This window comes from Hemiscyllium ocellatum, chromosome 32 (assembly GCF_020745735.1).
Source record: "Hemiscyllium ocellatum isolate sHemOce1 chromosome 32, sHemOce1.pat.X.cur, whole genome shotgun sequence".
NCBI classification, from domain to species: Eukaryota; Metazoa; Chordata; class Chondrichthyes; order Orectolobiformes; family Hemiscylliidae; genus Hemiscyllium; species Hemiscyllium ocellatum.
Window position 1 is genome coordinate 27,963,313 of NC_083432.1, and position 18,254 is coordinate 27,981,566.

The window sequence follows — 18,254 nt, forward strand, 5'->3', positions numbered from 1 at the left end:
AGTCTTGGTAAATAGAAATAGATTTCCAGATAGGGAAAAAATAGCCATTCCTACAATCAAGACATCTGATTGCTTCATTGAAGAGTTTCATTGAAGGTTTGGCTGAGTCTTGCCCATCAGCAATCTATTGCTGTGCGGTTTTGTTGACAAAATGCCAGTTGCTTGGAGTTCTCTTTGAAGGAAATTATTAAGTACATGAGAATGTCAGAGAATGAGTGCCTTGCCTGGCTGATGATCTTGAGTTCCTGAGTGCTTTATTTGATGTCAGTTTTAGTTCTGCTAACACAGTGGTGTCTCTGGATTCCCTCTCTTTCCCACATGAAGTTAGTAAACCACAGAGCTCTTGAAAACTTGGCCTTCTGGTTTAAAGTCCCTCCTGCTACGTCATCAGAAAAGCATGTTAGATTGATGTTTCCTTTTATATTAAAAACAGAGGTTATTTCTTTTCCCCGCCTTGAGAATGGTAAGCTGCATCAGGAGTGCTTCCATGACCCCTGGCCACTCTTCAGTACCTCACTCAGACTCTCCCACTGTTCTTCGACCCAAGGTGTTCAGTTCACCATCAAATTTATTTAATATTCAAAACAGTTATATTTTCTGAAACAACATGGGCATCTACAACAATTCAAAAAGGTTTAAATTTATACTGTAAATACTTATTCACAGGCAGTATGCACATCCTGTTTCTCATTTTATTTGGTGACAGCACATTGACGGTTACCTGGAATTGTAAGCCCTGATGATGAGATAAAAATGAAAGACAAAAAAATTTTCATTTGAAATATTTTGCTAGTGGTGCCATTGGAAAGGAAACTTGAATAGTTTATATAAGATACAGCCAAGTTCTAACTTCCATTCACTGCCTGCACTAAAAACAAACATTAATCCCATTGTAGCTTTCTTTTGATTCATGTAGTTTTTGGCTGTGCAAGCATTCGAGCAACTGCCCAACAATTGGTTCTCTGTTGCATATTTTTAGGCAGGGGAATGATTTGAACTCTCTGTAGAATAAAATTTCACATAGCACCATGTGGGATACATTTTAACTCAATTTCTCACCTTTCAGTCTCCAGAGGACTGAAATTATTCGCTGAGGTTCTTGTGGTAGACCGCACATTTCTTTCTGGGAATGACATCAGTGAACCAAGGCTTAGCTTTGAGATAACGATTTTTGATAATGCAGTTTTGTTGATAAGTTACTAGTCACAGAGAAAAGCAAACATTCTGCCAGTTCTTGTTCGAAATTTCAACTCCATTTCAAAAAGTTGATTGATGCACCAATGTGTTAGCTTTGCTTCACTCAGTGGTCGCTATCCTACCTGTGAATCAGCAGCGGGTTCAAGACCCACCTCTGAGAGATTTGTGCTCAGAAATCGAGGTTGATATTCCAAGCGGGGATGGGTTGGTTGCATTATTGGTGGCACTGTATTTCATAACACTTTACATCACGACCTTTTCTGCCCTCTTACAAAAATATAAAACATACCATGGCATTATTTCAAAGATGAGGATGGATGGAGTAATAATTGGTAGAGAGTTCCATATTCTTACCACTCTTTGGGTGAAAGAGTTTCTTCAGACTTCCCTATTGAATTTCTTGGTGACTATGGTAATTTGATAGCTCAGGCTGACTGCCAAAATAAGCACTTTAATTGTGATCAAGAAATAAAATATCTTAGTGTCGTACAACATGGTGGTGATGAAGTTCACAAATGTTTTATGTAGTTCCTCACCAAACTGAAAAGATACAGTGTTGGACATTATCAAAAGGCAATGTCCCATTTTAGTAGCACCACTTATTTCCGATGGTGTTAATATTTTTTTTACATACGACACTTGCGTTCAAATCTAATTTGGGTTCAAATGCAGTCCTTTCCTGTCTCTTCTTTCTATTAAGGGACTTGTTATGCTAAATAAATATAAAAACAATCAAACAGCAAACAATCAATGAGTAAAAGCCATTTGACACAAACATGCAGCTATATACAATTTGAAATAATGTCGAATTTTGGACAGCATGTCGAAAGTTAAGAAATACCATGGGTAGAATTGTTTTCATGGAAAATGAAAAGTTCTTTGGAAATAACATATTAAGTGAGCAAATGAAATGTTGTGACAATAAATTATGAGAAAGTGAGGACTGCAGATTCTGGAGCCTTGTAGAGGGAGGAAGAGAGCTTCTTCAAGGGCTCATGCCCGAAACGTCGATTCCCTGCTCCTTGGATGCTGCCTGACCTGCTGCGCTTTTCCAGCAACACATTTTCAACAATAAATTATGAGTTCATTTTCATTTTCAAGGTCATCAGTGGAGCAGATCTGGGGAAAACTAAGCCCATCAATACATTTGGCTATTCAATCAGTGGAGGACTTGATGTCGACGGGAATGATTACCCTGACATTCTAATTGGAACATTATCCGACAGAGTCATTTTACTGAGGTACCACCTTTAAACAAGTATGATATGGTCATAGAGTTGTTGTATGAGTTAAATTTAAGACAACAGGGGTAACTGGATCACGATATACTGTCATTGTTCAGACTCCCTTTTAAAGTCATTTATTTTAATTGTTCTTCTCTGTGATGTTCTGATGGCTATGGATTTTCTGGATCTGTGTAGTTGGAGTTGCTTATTGAGACCATGCAGAATCCCCTGATATAGCTAAGTCAATGGGAATAGCCTGGGAAATTGAATTTTTGGATGAGTAATTACTCTGTGTTTCTAGAGCCCTCCGGAGAAGTTTGTTAAATTCCAAAAGATTCTGATTCACTTAAGTTCAATAGTTATCTAGTTTTAATTCTTAATGTTTTACTACTTAATGAACTAATTGGACAGAGATTCTGATTACCTTCAGACTTGACAAACAATGATAATCCTCTGATCACATAAGAAGATTATAATTATACTATGATCAACCTCAAATCAATACCTCCTGCTGACCCCCATGGGCCACCTTACCAGAGTTGGCTTCTGTCTTCCACCCAATCCTCATTAGCAACCAACCCACCTGCCACTCTATCCACTCACTTAATTTGCACATTTAAATTTTCTACGTCCCTGTTGAAGTGCTTTGGGACACTGAGCCTTTAAATCACGACTTCAAGTGTTAAATAAAAAGGTGTACCTTCACCTACAACATTGTGCCTGTATTCAGTAGATTTCTGTCTGGTTATCTCTGATGGATACATTTTGGGCAGATCAGACTCCTGTCTTGACTAGAAAAATTGCTCCCAGAAACTAAGTAATTTTAAAGAGGATTACCACAGTTTTAGTCAGGTCTGAGAGTAAGCAAAATCTCTGGATGATTATTTAGTTCAGTAGGAAATCATTAAGAATAAAAAGTAGAAAAATAGAGTTAGCTGGGTCTTAAAGGTTTCCCTGCAAAGCAGGCTGAGTGGTTGGGAGATATATGACAGTGGCAATTTGCCACCTCAAGTGGCAGAAGGATGAAATTACCACATGACAAGTTTAAATAAGCAATTCCCATTATAAAGGTGATGCAGAAATCTATCATGGGAAAAATGGCAGGAAAGTTTCACAGAAATGTGTGAAAAACATAAGTTTGTTGGAGATTCCCACAGATAGGAAATAATTTACATAATTTAAGTTCCTGTTCCTTTTTCAATCTTTGCATCTATAAACTTTCAGCAAAGATAAAGGTATGGGCAGCAAGTGGATGAAAGATCCCAGAGCCTGTTGGGTATAAGTGATGGAATTTCTGAAACTAATAGCATGTGTCTGTTTCCAGATCTCGGCCAGTTATTAATATTAGTAAGGATTTCACTGTGCATCCAAACATCATTGATCCCAGCAACTGCACCATAAAGTCCTGGTAAGCATTTCAAAATATTGTTAATTTCCCTGAAATAGCTATTACTTTTGATAGCTGATAATTTGTTCATTTACAGCCACATTTTAGCAAAGAGCATCGTGTCATAAAATGTGATGGATGCAAGATAGCTGAGCTTTACACAACGTTCTGGATTTTCCAAATGACATTATTATACCATAAATGGGTGACTGCTGACATTAAAGTAACACCTTTTGGAGGTTCTCATGAGTTTCAGATTCCAACCATGCTGTTGTGTTGGAGTCATAGTCATATAGTCATACAGCACGGAAACAGATCCTTCAGTCCAACCAGGATCAAAGGAGCAGGAGAATCGACGTTTCGAGCATAAGCCCTTCTTATGCACGAAACATCGATTCTCCTGCTCCTTGGATGCTGCCTGACCTGCTGTGTTTTTCCAGCAACACATTTTTCAACTCTGATCTCCAGCATCTGCAGTCCTCACTTTCTCCTTCAGTCCAACCAGTCCATGTCGAACATAATCTCAAACTAAGCTAGTTCCACCTGCCTGGTCTACATCCCTCCTAAACTTCCCTATTCATGTATCCATCCTGGAACAAAAGCCAGGGGAGACCACTCTATAATGCTTTACAGTATATTTTAACCACTGATTACATTTCTGCTTAAATATATTGATGAATGTGAAAAGGTGTCAAACAAAGTAGATCTTTAAAAATGAAATCTGCTTTTTTGTCAGAAAAATAAGAGTTGAACATGCACAGTTAAGTGTCAGCAAACACTTCAATAACAAATATCAATTATATAATTGGGAACTGAGATGGAGACATGTGAAGAGACTGAAAATTTGATAGCAAATGAGAAAAAAAGAGATCCGAAGTATGACGAGATGAAGTTTGTGTATTTTATTAATCACTATTATTTGGGATCGAAGTGTTGTTCTAAATCCCTGCGAAGTATTATTAAGTATTTGTAGAGAGTCTTACTAAACATATAAGCAGCGCTGTTACCTTCAGTGTCACATTTGCCTTCTGTCTAATATTTCAACCACACGAAGCTTGGGTTTTGACCAACTCTAGTGCCTGTAGTTAGGTCATGGATAGTGTGGAACCACTAAATATAACATTGCATTGGCCATTTGTGAACTTTTCTCTTTAATTGCTGGAGGTTGTCTGTCATCTTGCACCTTTGCCTTGAGTTCAGTTTTTTTGTTCACCCGTTTCTCTTAGCTTGGCATCCTGGCTCTATTATTCCTTGGCAATGATTTTCAGGTGCTAACTTGCTCCCACTGTTCATCACTGAGTCTCTGAACTATTCAGAGCTCCCCTAATTTAGACGGGCTCTGGACCACTGTTCTGTCTCCACTATCGACCAAGGACTTCATACCTCTCTCTCGTTGCTTCTAACTTACTGTTCTTTGGAACCTGTTCTCTTCTTGTAGTTTTTAGTTTCTTCCTCCCTGACCCAGAACCCTATCAGGTGTGAAGGCAAAACTTGTCCTAAAAGAAGATTTACAAGGATGACACCAGAAGTACATGGGTTTACATATTAGGAAAGGGTTGACAGGCTAGATTTTCTTTCTCCTGAATAAAGAAGGCTGAGAGGTGACCTGCTCGGAATATTTAAAATTATTAAACATTTGGATACAGGAAGAGTGTTTCCACTTATGAAACTAGAAATAGGATAGTCACCGAGAAATTCAATAGGGAAGTCTGAAGAAACTCTTTCACCCAAAGAGTGGTAAGAATATGGAACTCTCTACCAATTATTAAAGTGCAAAGTGTAGATGTATTTAAGGGGAAGCTAAACAAACACTTGAAGGAGAAGGGAATAGATGGTTACAACAAGAGACTAAGACTAAGGAGTAAGGTGAGAGGAAGTTTGGGTAGAACTGGTAGAGTCAAATAGCTTATTTCTATGCTGTAAACCTTATGTAATCCTATGAAATGTGACAATGAGAGAGGTAGGGCATCCCTGTTATTGGATTACTGAGAGTAGGGAGATATTCTGGAGGTGGAGATGGGCACAGCAAAAAGAAGAAGATACTTTATCCAGGTTACAGGCACAAGAAGTTTGGACTCAAACTGTAGCGGTTCGCTAGCTTCCAATTCATGAAAGTTCAACAAGAATAGTGTGCTCTTCGAGTGAACACAGTGATCTTGAGAAAGGATGAAAGATTCTGCTTCTTCCCTGATCCTGCCATTCATGTAAAATCCTGATTTGCAGCTGACAATACCACATTTCAACACTGAGCAAATTGTGTCACCTGAGAGGCCATAGCCCTGTGAACAACTTTACAGAAAATAAACTAAACCAAAAAAGCATAAATCCGTTATTTTCCAAATATTGTTTATTATTCATGCTGACATAATTGTTTTTTTTTGAAGAATTCAATTACCTATTTGGGCATGATATAATACCCCTTCACAGTTTGTGGGATTTGAACCTGGATTTCTGACCTAGAAACAAAAACAGTAATTGCCAGAAAAGCTGAGCAAGTCTGGCAGCACCTGTGAAGAGAAATCGAGAATTAACACTTCGAGATGAGTGACCCTTCCTCAGAATGTTGCATGCAATTCTGGTCTCCTTTCTATTGGAAAGATGTTGTGAAACTTGAAAGGGTTCAGAAAAGATTTACAAGGATATTGCCAGAGTTGGAGGATTTGAGCTATAGGGAGAGGCTGAACAGGCTGTGGCTGTTTTCCCTGGAGCGTCGGAGGCTGAGGGGTGACCTTATAGAGGTTTACAAAATTATGAGGGGCATGGTTAGAGTAAATAGGCAAAGTTTTTTCCGTGTGGCCGGGGAGTCCAGAACTAGAGGGAATAGGTTTAGGGTGAGAGGGGAAAAATATAAAAGAGACCTAAGGGGCAACTTTTCCAGACAGTGGGTGGTACGTGTATGGAATGAGCTGCCAGAGGAAGTGGTGGAGGCTGGTATAATTGCAACATTTAAGAGGCAGTTGGATGAGTATATGAATAGGAAGGGTTTGGAGAGATATGGGCTAGGTGGGGCTAGATTGGGTTGGGATATCTGGTCGGCATGGATGGGTTGGACTGAAGGGTCTGTTTCCATGCTGTACATCTCTATGACTCTATAACTCAGAGTTGCTGAGCTTTTTCCAGCAATTTCTGTTTTTGTTTCTAGTTTATGACATAGGTGTAGGATACTAACATTGCACCACAAAACAAAGAACTTAAACGTGATAAGGTGGAACACTGTGACAAAGGAGCTAGCAATGGTCCATACTATTCAGAATTTATTAGCATATGCCATCTGTAGATAGCTTCTGGAGCTCTTTCTCTTTGTGTGAAAGTCCAAGAGAAACACTGCTGCATCTCAATCTTGGGAAAGAGAGATTTTGGTACCCAAAATTTAACCATAATATACTTCTTGTTCTGAGAGGAAGAGAGAAGATGGGGCAATGTTTTAATGTCAAGCAGTTAAGACTCATAAAAATCTGAAGATTTATCTGTTTTGATGTTAGCAATTATAGTAACTTCTTGCAACGGTGTAAATGGTTATATTGGGAATGGAATGGATGGCATCTGGGTGTAACTATTGATCAGATATTTTCAATAAGCAAATTAAATAGCTACAAGTATGTAAAGGTTTGAATGATAGATCAACTTCATATCACACATTAAACGTATCTGTAAAAACTTTGCTTGTGTTTTATTTCATCTAGTGTCACAGTGACCGTTTGCTTCTCATATATTATGAGCACAGGAAATAGGAAGTACAATCGTAATATTGGTAAGTATCAGCACTCCATGAACTACCACATTTCCACAAGGCAGTGCATGTAAAGCTATAGGATACTGATCTCACTAGAGAAATTAAGTGTGGTTGTGGGATCTGCCTAATTTTTATGAGCTGAGCAACTGAATGTTCAATCTGATATTGAAATCTTGAACTGTTCAAAATCATCAACAATCAAAATATTAACTTAATATATCTGGTAAGTGCTGCAATTGTGGTGTGGTTGTCAGAAGTTTGAGATAAACCGCAATTCTATTAAAATAGTTTTTATTGAAAACATTTTTCTTTACAAAATTATAAAATTACAAAAATATGAAAATATAACATTATAACAACTAAACCTACAATAAACAATAAACTAACTACTATACTACTCTACAAAAAAACTCATAATACATCAGTAAATAAATAACGCGCTCAGTACAACAAGGCCTCAGCTCTCAACCTGCGAGAGCATCAATTATTAAACCCATGTTTGCTCGAAATTCTTCCTCTCAGTACATCAGATTTATTAAACCAAACTACCATGGCTACACAAAAGCTCTAATTAAAATGGTGGACAGGTCTGCTTCTAAATAATTCTAAAAGGGCTGCCATGTCTTATAAAAATTGTCCATTTTCTAGTGCACCATATTTGTAAGAAAGTCTAAAGGAATATGTTCCATAATTAACTTATGCCACCCCAACAGACCCGGAGGGTTCTCAGACACCGAGCACTTCAGAATGTTCTTCCTCGCACAAAATGTGAGGATGCTAAAAAGCTTTCTCCCATGTATATGTAAGGGAGATAAATTTGCCAGACCCTCTCCATTACTCTTGCCACAGCGCTTGAGATAGCCACACTTCTAACCAAAACTACAGGAGCTTTTCATCAAGTGTAATTTACAGATCTCACCCTGGGCCTGATGCTTGGCTCCTGAGTGCAATGCAGTCATGACTGGTATGGCAGTCTGGAAATATATTTAAACAAAAATATAATTCCTAACTCATTGTGAATAATAAAAACACAACAATACCATTGATCTGAACAAGCCAAGTATTTATTCTATGTTTAAAATTTAAGATCAATGTATTAAATGATTATTTATTTCCTTTAAGTAGGAAGTAAGTTCATTTAAAAAAAACATAACAGGTAGCCAATTAGACTTTGTACAAAGATAATTGACCAAAAAAAAAGTTTGTGACTCAAATTTTAAGTGTATGTGAACCATCAATGCTTCCTTTCAGTTACCCTCCATTAGAAATCCTCTGGTCTATTCCAGCAAATATTTACCATGCAGCAATTGGAATGGTCACTTTCTAACGTGGCGAACTGTAGGGATAGGAATGAGGTCAGCCAGATGGGCTTCATAGTATATGAGTTCCCTGATTAGAGCTGTTATCCTGGTCCAATCAAGGAGTCCTGATAACAGATATAAAAAGTGACTTTGATTTAATCCCTGCCCTCCCCTTCACTGTTTGACCACACAGCATTGCCCTTTGCTGTGAAGGGCGCTGCTTGTCACTGGGTGTTTTCTTTTCTTCCTGGTGGTGGAAACTGAATAAAGATTCGTGCACCTTGTGTCTTTCACTGAGTCTCACACCTGCACACACACACACACACACACACACTATGGGTGCTGGGGGAAAAATAAGCACTACCGCAGTTAGGCAGTAGTGTGGGGGTTAATATATTTTTTTTAAAAAAAGGAAAAATAAACAGGAGTGTCAGACATGCCTGTTCACTCTAAAAAGCCAGAAGTGTCAGAGGTTCTGCTCACTCTGAGAGCTGGTTCTGAGGGAGCTGGATCAGTGTCATGTACATTGCACATGCAAATAAAGGGTGACTTGGTGATGGGATACTGGCCTTCATGGAGTTACTTCATGAATGTTATTCTCATTTGTTATTAGGGTGTCAGTTTGTTGACAGTGTGCATATAGTCAACTTGCCACCTAATACCTTGGTGATACGCTTGTTCACAGTATTTTACTGTGACTCTGTCCCTCTTTTCCCTTCCTCATTGTCATCTCCTGTTACTTTTTCAACTCAACTTTATGTTCTTTAAAATACCTTGCTACACCTGAGATGTTCTACAGAGATGCCAATTATTGTTGCAGGCCCCCACATTCACTTGCCTTTTTTTTCTCTGCACAGCTCTTAAATATACATTGGAGGTCGAAAAAGAGAGGCGCTCACCTCCACGTGTTAAATTTGTTCAGACAAACAGTGCCATTTACAATGGCATTTTAAAAATGCCACAAACCAAATGCCAGAATGTCCAACTGGGATTGATGGTAAAGTATACCTGCATTCTGTTTAATTATTCCTCCAAACAGGCTTTCAGCTGAATGTTGAGTGTCTCACCTTGATATGTTCAAATGCAATATTGTTACAGTACAGACTTCAGGTTAACCTTTCTAGTTGAAAGATGGCTTACTTGGGAATCTATTCAAATAGAAATTCAGCTAAACTGAGGAAGTTTGGTTCAAAAGAGCAGTAGGTTGCCGTTCTGACCCTGTGTGTGTTTCGAAACAAGAAGAGGGTGTACATGATAAATGTTCTTTTGTTTCTCTCGCACTGTACTTTCAGCTCATTCACCAAAATATGCAACCATCAAATAAAATATAATTACATGAGATGGTATAAATTGCATGAAACAACATAGGCATTTTTCCCAGCTCTGTGCTTAATAATGGCCAGTTCTAAATACCTCAGATAATTGATAAAGATTAACAGCCTCAATTTTCCTACAATCTTTCCCTGAACTAGAGCTGGAATCCAGACAATAGCAACAACATTTTTTTATTAATACAGTGCTAGTAAGTTTTGATATTGAAGTTTTGATATAGATTTCTGTATCGTCTAACCATTATTGTATTTGATTGTGCACTTAAAAATCTTAACATTTGCAAGAACTTCCTGTTAAAAAATTCTGGCTTAATTTTTTCCTCACTTTTCTATGAATAAGTCAAATGCTCTTAGATTCAGCTCTTCTAAGGCTGAACAGTTAAGTACAGACCAGGCTGAAGTCTCTAAATGAGCAACAGGGGTTTAATATAATATTAGTCTCCTTGAAAATGATGAATTCCTGATATTTATTTGTACTAAAATAATCTTCCTTGCATTTTACAGGACAATGTGCAGGATAAGCTTCAACCCATTTCTGTTGCTCTGAATTATTCCATTGACAATAGCAATGAGGCTAGAGGAAGAAGGGCTGATATGAATAATTATCCCATTTTGAATGTACTGCAAGACCATACTGGTCTAGAAGAGGTATGATGGGACACGCAACAGTTTATAAAGAGCTGACTGGACAGTTGCCAGCCCTATCATAGGCCTAACCACCAGGATCTTGACTCAGGCAAAACTGTTGGGTGACTTCTGAACAGCAATAAGTAGTGAGGAAAAGGAGTGTGCAAAAACAATAGAGAGGAAGTTTAAGAAAACGTATAGGAAGTTAGGGCCGAGAAATGGGGCACGAATCACATCACATATTGAGAATTTTTTGTTTCTTATTGGAAATGCAAGAGAGCTGCAAAAATGTTTTTTTCTATAAATAAAGTAAACAATGATCAGGGTTGTACCAAATAACTATTGTTGGTCATAATATATTGATTAAAAGAATATTGTCAAAAATACATTATATTTATGCAGATACTAGTTAAGCCACACACATCAGAATTTTTCTGTTGATCACTGGTCTGTCCTGAATGATGTGACTACGTTGATGGAAAAGGCCTTTGCGCTCCAGCGTTTAATAAAGAGAATGGATATCATCTTCTGATGATGCAGTCTATGGTGAAAGTGCACACATGTGAAGATTAGTTTAGTGCAGGAGTAGGATTAGCTGTGTGGTTGAATATCTGACAAGAATTACCTCCATTCAGATGTGATTAATGGCACTTTGACAGGTTGTTGGAATGTGAGCAGGGACCAGCTGTTATAACTCCAGGGTATGAAAGGGATGTGGGGTGGGAGTGGGGGCAGGAGTGTATTTGACAAGTAAAATTATCAATTTTGGGTAGACATTAATGAATTTCTTTCAAATATAATGGGAAAACCCAAAATTACTTTCATAGGCTTAAATTAATTTTTAAAGAATCACTTTCCACAGCACTAGTTTTGTAACTTTTGATGGATTTCCTATTTCAATATATACAAAAAAATGCTTCTTACAGATACATATTCAGAAGGAATGTGGCAATGACCGGATATGCAACAGCAATCTCCAAATGAAACATGAGTTTGGCAGATTGGGGAACAATGAGGTGTTTCGTCCCATCAGAAGGTAAGGGAAAAAGAAGGAAGGGCTTTTGTTCTGGGTAAAATAAAAACAAAATGTTGGAGAAACTCAGCAGGTCTGATAGAGAGACAACCATAGTTAATGATTTATGTCCAGAGGCCGCCTTTATTTTTGGGGGTTGCTGGATCAGGGTAGGTAGGAAGTGTATTTCAAAGTGCATGGAAGCGTGTATGTTTCAGTAGAGAAAAGAATTTAACATTTTGAGTCCAAGATGACTTATTGCTCGAGCAACTAGTCATATTGGACTCGAAACATTCACTTTGCTTATACTTCAACAGATGTTGCCAGATCTGCTGAGTTTCTTCAGCATTTTCTGTCTTTATTTTTGACTTCCAGCTTCCTCTGGAGTTTGCTTTGACTTGTTGAGGTAGCTTCTTTATTAAAATAAAACAGCTTGCTGTCCAGAACATGAAGGAGCTCGGTCAAATCTTTGTTTTGTATATTTTTCAATCTCAAATACTTACTCTTGTGTTTAAGTCCCTCCATGACCTTATTGATCCAACCTACAACCTTATAAGGTAACTGGACTGATCTATTTCTGGGCGGAAGTGGGTACTGCAGATGCTAGAGATTAGAGTCAAGATTAAAGTGGTGCTGGAAAAGCACAGCAGGTTAGGCAGCATCCGAGGAGCAGGAAAATCGACGTATCGGGCAAAAGCCTTTCATCCATGCTTTTGCCCGAAACATCGATTTTCCTGCTCCTTGGATGCTGCCTGACCTGCTGTGTTTTTCTAGCGCCACTCTAATCTTGATCTATTTCTGGTCTTTTGCATATTTTTAATTCTAATTACCCTCCTTTGGAAGTTGTGGTTTAACCTACCTGATCCCAAGCACTGCAATTCCTTTTTGGAACCTCTTGGCCTCACTATTTTTCTCCCCTTTTTAAGACACTCACTGTATAAAACATCTTCCTTTGACCAGGTTTTGGTGACCCATATTTCCTCCTGTGTCAAATTTGTAGAGGTAGCCTTCCTGAGCAGTGCTTTTGACATTTTCTACATTTGAGGACCTATTTAAGTGCAAATTGTTGTTTTTAGTAAAATGTTAAGAAATATATCATCAGCTTTAATTGTAAAGTTTTATACACATGCTAGATTGGGTTGTGGTCCAGTGCATCTCAACACCATTTAGAATAGTCAGTTCCTTGTCTGTTTTGCCATTTAATTAGATCATGGCTGATCTGTACCTCAGTTCCCATATTCCCAACTTCATTTCACATTTTCCAATCTTTCCCCACCTGTTCACCACTACTTAAAATTGCTTGAGATTCCATGCAGACAGTTGATCTTGACTAGATAGGTGTTGTGTCAGGTTTCAAAGGGTTAATATCCAGGAGAGCCTTAAGCACCACCCATTATGATAATATAATATATGTTTGCGGCAGAATAGCTGAGAATCCGAGCAACATTAGCTAACACCATATCTTCCTCACGGTCTCTGTAACAATGGCCATCCTATAGATGTAATCTGTAACTCGTTGTGAACATGCAATGAACTATGTCTTGTTCAATACAAGACCCTCTTCTAGTTAAACCAGTAAGTGGTTTATCTCCAGCATACTAGACCAAGAGGCTCTAAGCTAATGGATGAGGATAGCCGGGGTAAGGTGTGGACTCAGTTTAATTGCACATACAGCATGGTGTGGGTTCTATTTATTTGATATTCTAGCAATGCTGGAAGATAACTCAGCTTTAAGTTGCCTGCTCATGGAGACTATCAGCAGCTGGGAAGAGTTGAATATATAAAGAGAGTATTGTGGCGAGGTTCACAAGGTTGAATCGACAGCAAATGGTAAATGCTTTGCAGATTTCTTAAGAGAAGCAATGCAGCAGGAGAATTAGTAACTCCCTGGAAAACAAGAATGAGTCACACCAAAGGAGATACAAACTGCATGACATGGCAGCCATTTGTAGGAGTAGTCATGAGTCTGAGTGTTTGCAAGAGAGAAAACAACCATCAGAGACTCCATGAGTACAGTTAAGATCCCTGGTAGGAAGTTAATACTTTTGAAAATGACACGTTCTTACAGGCTGGGAAAGTAAAACAAAAAGAAAATAGATAGCGCTTCATGATGCAAAGCTACAAAAGAGAAGTCAAAGGCTACGAAAGTAAATTTAAACCAAGAGCACAGACCCCAGGAATGTCATAGATTTGGAATTAAAGTGAAAAAGGGTCAGATTAGAAGCCTAAACATTCTGCATCTGATTGAGAAAACTTCTCAGCAAGATTCACCCAGTAACAAGGCAGGAATCCTTCATTTTGACTGCAAGATAGAAATCCTGTTTCTTACCTGTAAAATATTCAAAACCTCTCTACCACAGTACCAGCAAGCAGAAGCTTTACTGTTATTGCAAAATCAAATATTTTTAAGCATATGAAATCATCACATTGTTAAGATATCAGAATGCATATCACTAGGTTGATTTAATTTCAGAGATGGGTGAAACAGAGTACAAGAATGGAGGGCTTAAATGTTCTTACTTCAACCTATTGATTAATTTGGCGCCTACAGAGTCACAGGTTTACAAACAGATGGAGAATTAAATCCTGCTGACAGATTTGAGAGAGTAAAGTTGGAAAGAAAGAATAGAAATTACAAGAGAAGATGTTCATGCTATTAGGAGAATTTACATCAGATGCAGATCCTTCTGTATTGCTGTTGCATATTTCAAGCTAGGCTGACACTGACGCCTTCTCTTTTGCTTCAATCCCAGAAAAAATGGCAAGCAAATCTTGGACTATAATCCACAATCCAACCCATATTCCAATAAGCTTGTATTGCAAGTGATTGTTACAAATTTCCCAACAAGTCCCACCGATGGCGAGGATGCTCACCAGGCCAGGCTCAACATTACCCTGCCTGAAACGTTGACCTACGTCGGTATTCGTGCAGTAAGTGGACAAGTACTTAATGTTTATCATTATTGGGAGCGCAGGAGATGATTATCTAAGCTTCAGCTCCATATTGATTCAGAATCATATTTGCTATGTGTTGTTTTGTGTTAAAGAATCAGGTATAATGGCATAAAATATGGGACAGATGTGATAAAATTGCCAACCTGCTCCCAAATGTTTACATTACTCAAGGACTCTGCATTTCTGGCAGGACCTTCTGATCATGAACTCTGCAGAAATACAGAGTGTACCTTCACTACAACTGTGTCCTCCAAGTGCAAAATGGTCAGAGAGCCAAACTATGGCCCTTTATCACTGCAACAATTACCGTGCTTAATCATGTAAATGTCCAGCAGCACATACAGCCATTTCAACTGCTTGTGAGGTAAATCTGAGGGTAGGGTGTCAGGTAGGTAGGGTGCACCATGGGTAGGGTGCCAAGGTACAAGTGGGAAGGGTCCAATGAAGTAAGTGATTGAGTGTTTGGGGCAGGTCATGGGTAAAGGGGTCTTGCCAGGAGATGAGCAGTGTCAAGTCAAGCAAAAGAGTGGGGAGATATCGGCTCTGGGCAAAAAGATCAATCGTTGTCAGGTCCGAGGAATGAAAGGGTTGGAAGTGCTGTTGGGTCTGACAGTGGGTTATCAGTTTAGTTGTAAGCGGTCTGGGAGAAGAGTAGTGGGATATGAATGGTAGTTGTAGTGGGGCGGGGGGGGTGGTTTTGTTGCCTACCTTTGTCTGGATAACTACACTGGAAGCCTCTGAATTCTCTAGTTTAAATCGATACTTCCAGAGGATTCCAGTTACAGGTACATTGTCTGACAGAATCTTCAATTTCTTGGGCAATTCCCTCAGATTTAGCTCTATCTGGGATTCCATCAGGTCTTGAGGCTACAACTCCAATTTGGACTTTATGATTGTTTGGCCCCTTGACAAACTTGGGCCATTATTTCCCATACAGCTGCCTACATTCATTGTTGAAGTTATTAAATTTGTCCAAATATCATGTAACTCTACCATAAATGCACTGCTAATGTGATCCTGACCACTAGAGATTAGATATTGGGCTTTGCCTCCACTAGGGTATCTTTACCTTTATCCCACATAACAACATAAACTAGGCACTGAAGATGTGGCATTGAAAGATCCAACAGATATTTGATTATAGCTGGCTATTAAATACAGTTACTACATTCACAGACACAAGCGTCTGGGCTAGCATTAAGCTATACATTAACAACAGAAGCTGCAAATGTGTTGCTGGAAAAGCGCAGCAGGTCAGGCAGCATCCAAGGAGCAGGAGAGTCGAAGTTTCAGGCATGAGTCCTTCTTCAGCTCTGATCTCCATTAACAACAGAAGAGCATGCTTCAAGTGTTTCCAAGCTATGGGAATGGGTCTGAGATCTTTATGCTTTAAGGTCATACACTATGATGCAGTGATGATATATTATTGATCATGTCTCTTAAATGTATACTGACATACTATTGTAGGTGGAGGGGAGTACTGCAGATGCTGGAGATTAGAGTCAAGATTAGAGTGGTGCTGGAAAACACAGCAGGTCAGACAGCATCTGAGGAGCAGGAAAATCGACGTTTTGGGCAAAAGCCCTTTATCAGAACACTTCATCAGTTTCCTGATGAAGGGCTCTTGCCCGAAATGTTGATTTTCCTGCTCCTCAGATGCTGCCTGACCTGCCGTGCTTTTCCAAGACCACTCCAATCTTGACACTACTATTGTAATGCTGGCTGATAGCGTTTAGAATTTTCCCTGTTTGGTTTTCTGATATATGTTGAGTTTGGCTAATTTTAGCCGTGCTCGGCCCAGGCATTCAGCATTGTGTAGTTAAAGAGAAAATTAGACAGGGTCTTATTTGGAGCCTGCAGCTGAAAAGCATGCATGTTGTCAACAATGTGCAATATTAGTACTGGACTCAACTCTGGCGTTGATGCTCTCCACTGTTGAGTACCCACTGACAAGCTCAAAGCGCAGCACTTTGAAGCTGCCAGTTTGACAGAAGTATACTGCGGCCTTCATTCTGATACTAGAGGATGGAAAATGTAAACTTACTATTATCTCTTCCTTCTCAGGAATCAATCAGGTGCGATCCTGCAGACCGTTACAATGTGATCTGTGAATTGGGAAATCCTTTCAAAAAGAATCAGATGGTGAGTCACTGAATGTTTCCATTCAATCACAGCTGAAAATGTGTTGCTGGTTAAAGCACAGCAGGTTAGGTAGCATCTCAGGAATAGGGAATTCGACGTTTCGAGCATAAGCCCTTCATCAGGAATGAGAGAGAGTAGCCAAGCAGGCTAAGATAAAAGGTAGGGAGGAGGGACTTGGGGGAGGGGCGATGGAGGTGGGATAGGTGGAAGGAGGTCAAGGTGAGGGTGATAGGCCGGAGTGGGGTGGGGGCGGAGAGGTCAGTAAGGAGATTGCAGGTTAGGAGGGCGGTGCCGTGTGGGATCAGTCGGTTCCTTAGGCAGGTGCTGAGGAAGGAGATGTGGCTGTGGTAACGAGTCTGTTTGAGAACGTGGCTGAAGAGTTTCTGTGCAGAGGAGATGACCTGGGGGGTGCAGTGAGAGAGAGACTCACTGAAATCCTTGTAGAGGGAGGAAGAGAGCTTCTTCAAGGACAATCTAGCAGGTCTAAAAGGGCAAGGTATACCCATGATTAAGTATGTCATCATATTGCATTCCTCGATATTGAGTATATTATCTATGTGAAGTTGGAGTCCATTAACTCTATAGGAAATAATCACTTCCATCAAATGAGTTCTGTAGAATGGAGTTTCATAGATAAAAGGCTGCTTCACTATTGGATGCTTTCTTTCTCTAGGTATTACTTTAAAACTTTGAAAGATGTCACTGGTACACTCCAATTTTTACCCTTTGAAGAAGGATAAGGAAGGTCTTAAACCCCGTGAGAAAGCTATTTTCTGAAAAATAGACATAGTTTTTTGAATAGTCTCATTTATTTCAAATCACTTATTATTCCTGCATTAAATCTTTTCTTCCATTTGGATAAAAATAAGTTGAGGCTTTAATATGTTCCATTTAAAAGTAATTGCTGTGTTTTTAACTTTGTGAAAGTAGCATTCTTGAAAGATAGCAGATAGCATTCTTGGGTGTATATTTTATGGAGCTTACTCTTCACGCTGCCACCTGAAGTTGATTTTGGATGCAACCTTGTTCTAGCCACTTCTACAGTAAGAAACAGTATTCTTGTGGCTAGATTAAATTACTCACTGTGGGAATTGTACACTGTAAGATCCCAACCTTTTCTGAAATGACTGGCTAAAAGTCCTCTTCATCAGGACTTTGCCCTGGATGTGTCACACATCTTGCTGGCATTTTGCTTCGGATCCATTGTCCTCCCGCTCAGATCACTGTCCTCTTCTCTGGCTCTAGAATGCATGCAGGTAGAAGAGTGAAACCCCTGACCAAGTCCAGAAGTTGACAATACCCTCACATAGTTGAGCTCACCAGCTGAGCTGAGGTGATGGCTT

General features: G+C 39.2%; 1 protein-coding gene across 1 annotated transcript in view; it reads left to right on the forward strand.

Moving 5' to 3' along the window:
* The window catches only part of itga3b (integrin, alpha 3b), a 164,211-nt gene that overhangs the window by 115,314 nt on the left and 30,643 nt on the right, over positions 1-18,254 (forward strand). The window contains exons 9-16 of the mRNA XM_060849050.1: positions 2,299-2,438; positions 3,748-3,831; positions 7,494-7,561; positions 9,702-9,841; positions 10,680-10,823; positions 11,729-11,838; positions 14,568-14,745; positions 16,834-16,911. Coding sequence (XP_060705033.1) covers positions 2,299-2,438; positions 3,748-3,831; positions 7,494-7,561; positions 9,702-9,841; positions 10,680-10,823; positions 11,729-11,838; positions 14,568-14,745; positions 16,834-16,911 — 942 coding nt within the window. The remainder of the gene's footprint in view (positions 1-2,298; positions 2,439-3,747; positions 3,832-7,493; positions 7,562-9,701; positions 9,842-10,679; positions 10,824-11,728; positions 11,839-14,567; positions 14,746-16,833; positions 16,912-18,254) is intronic.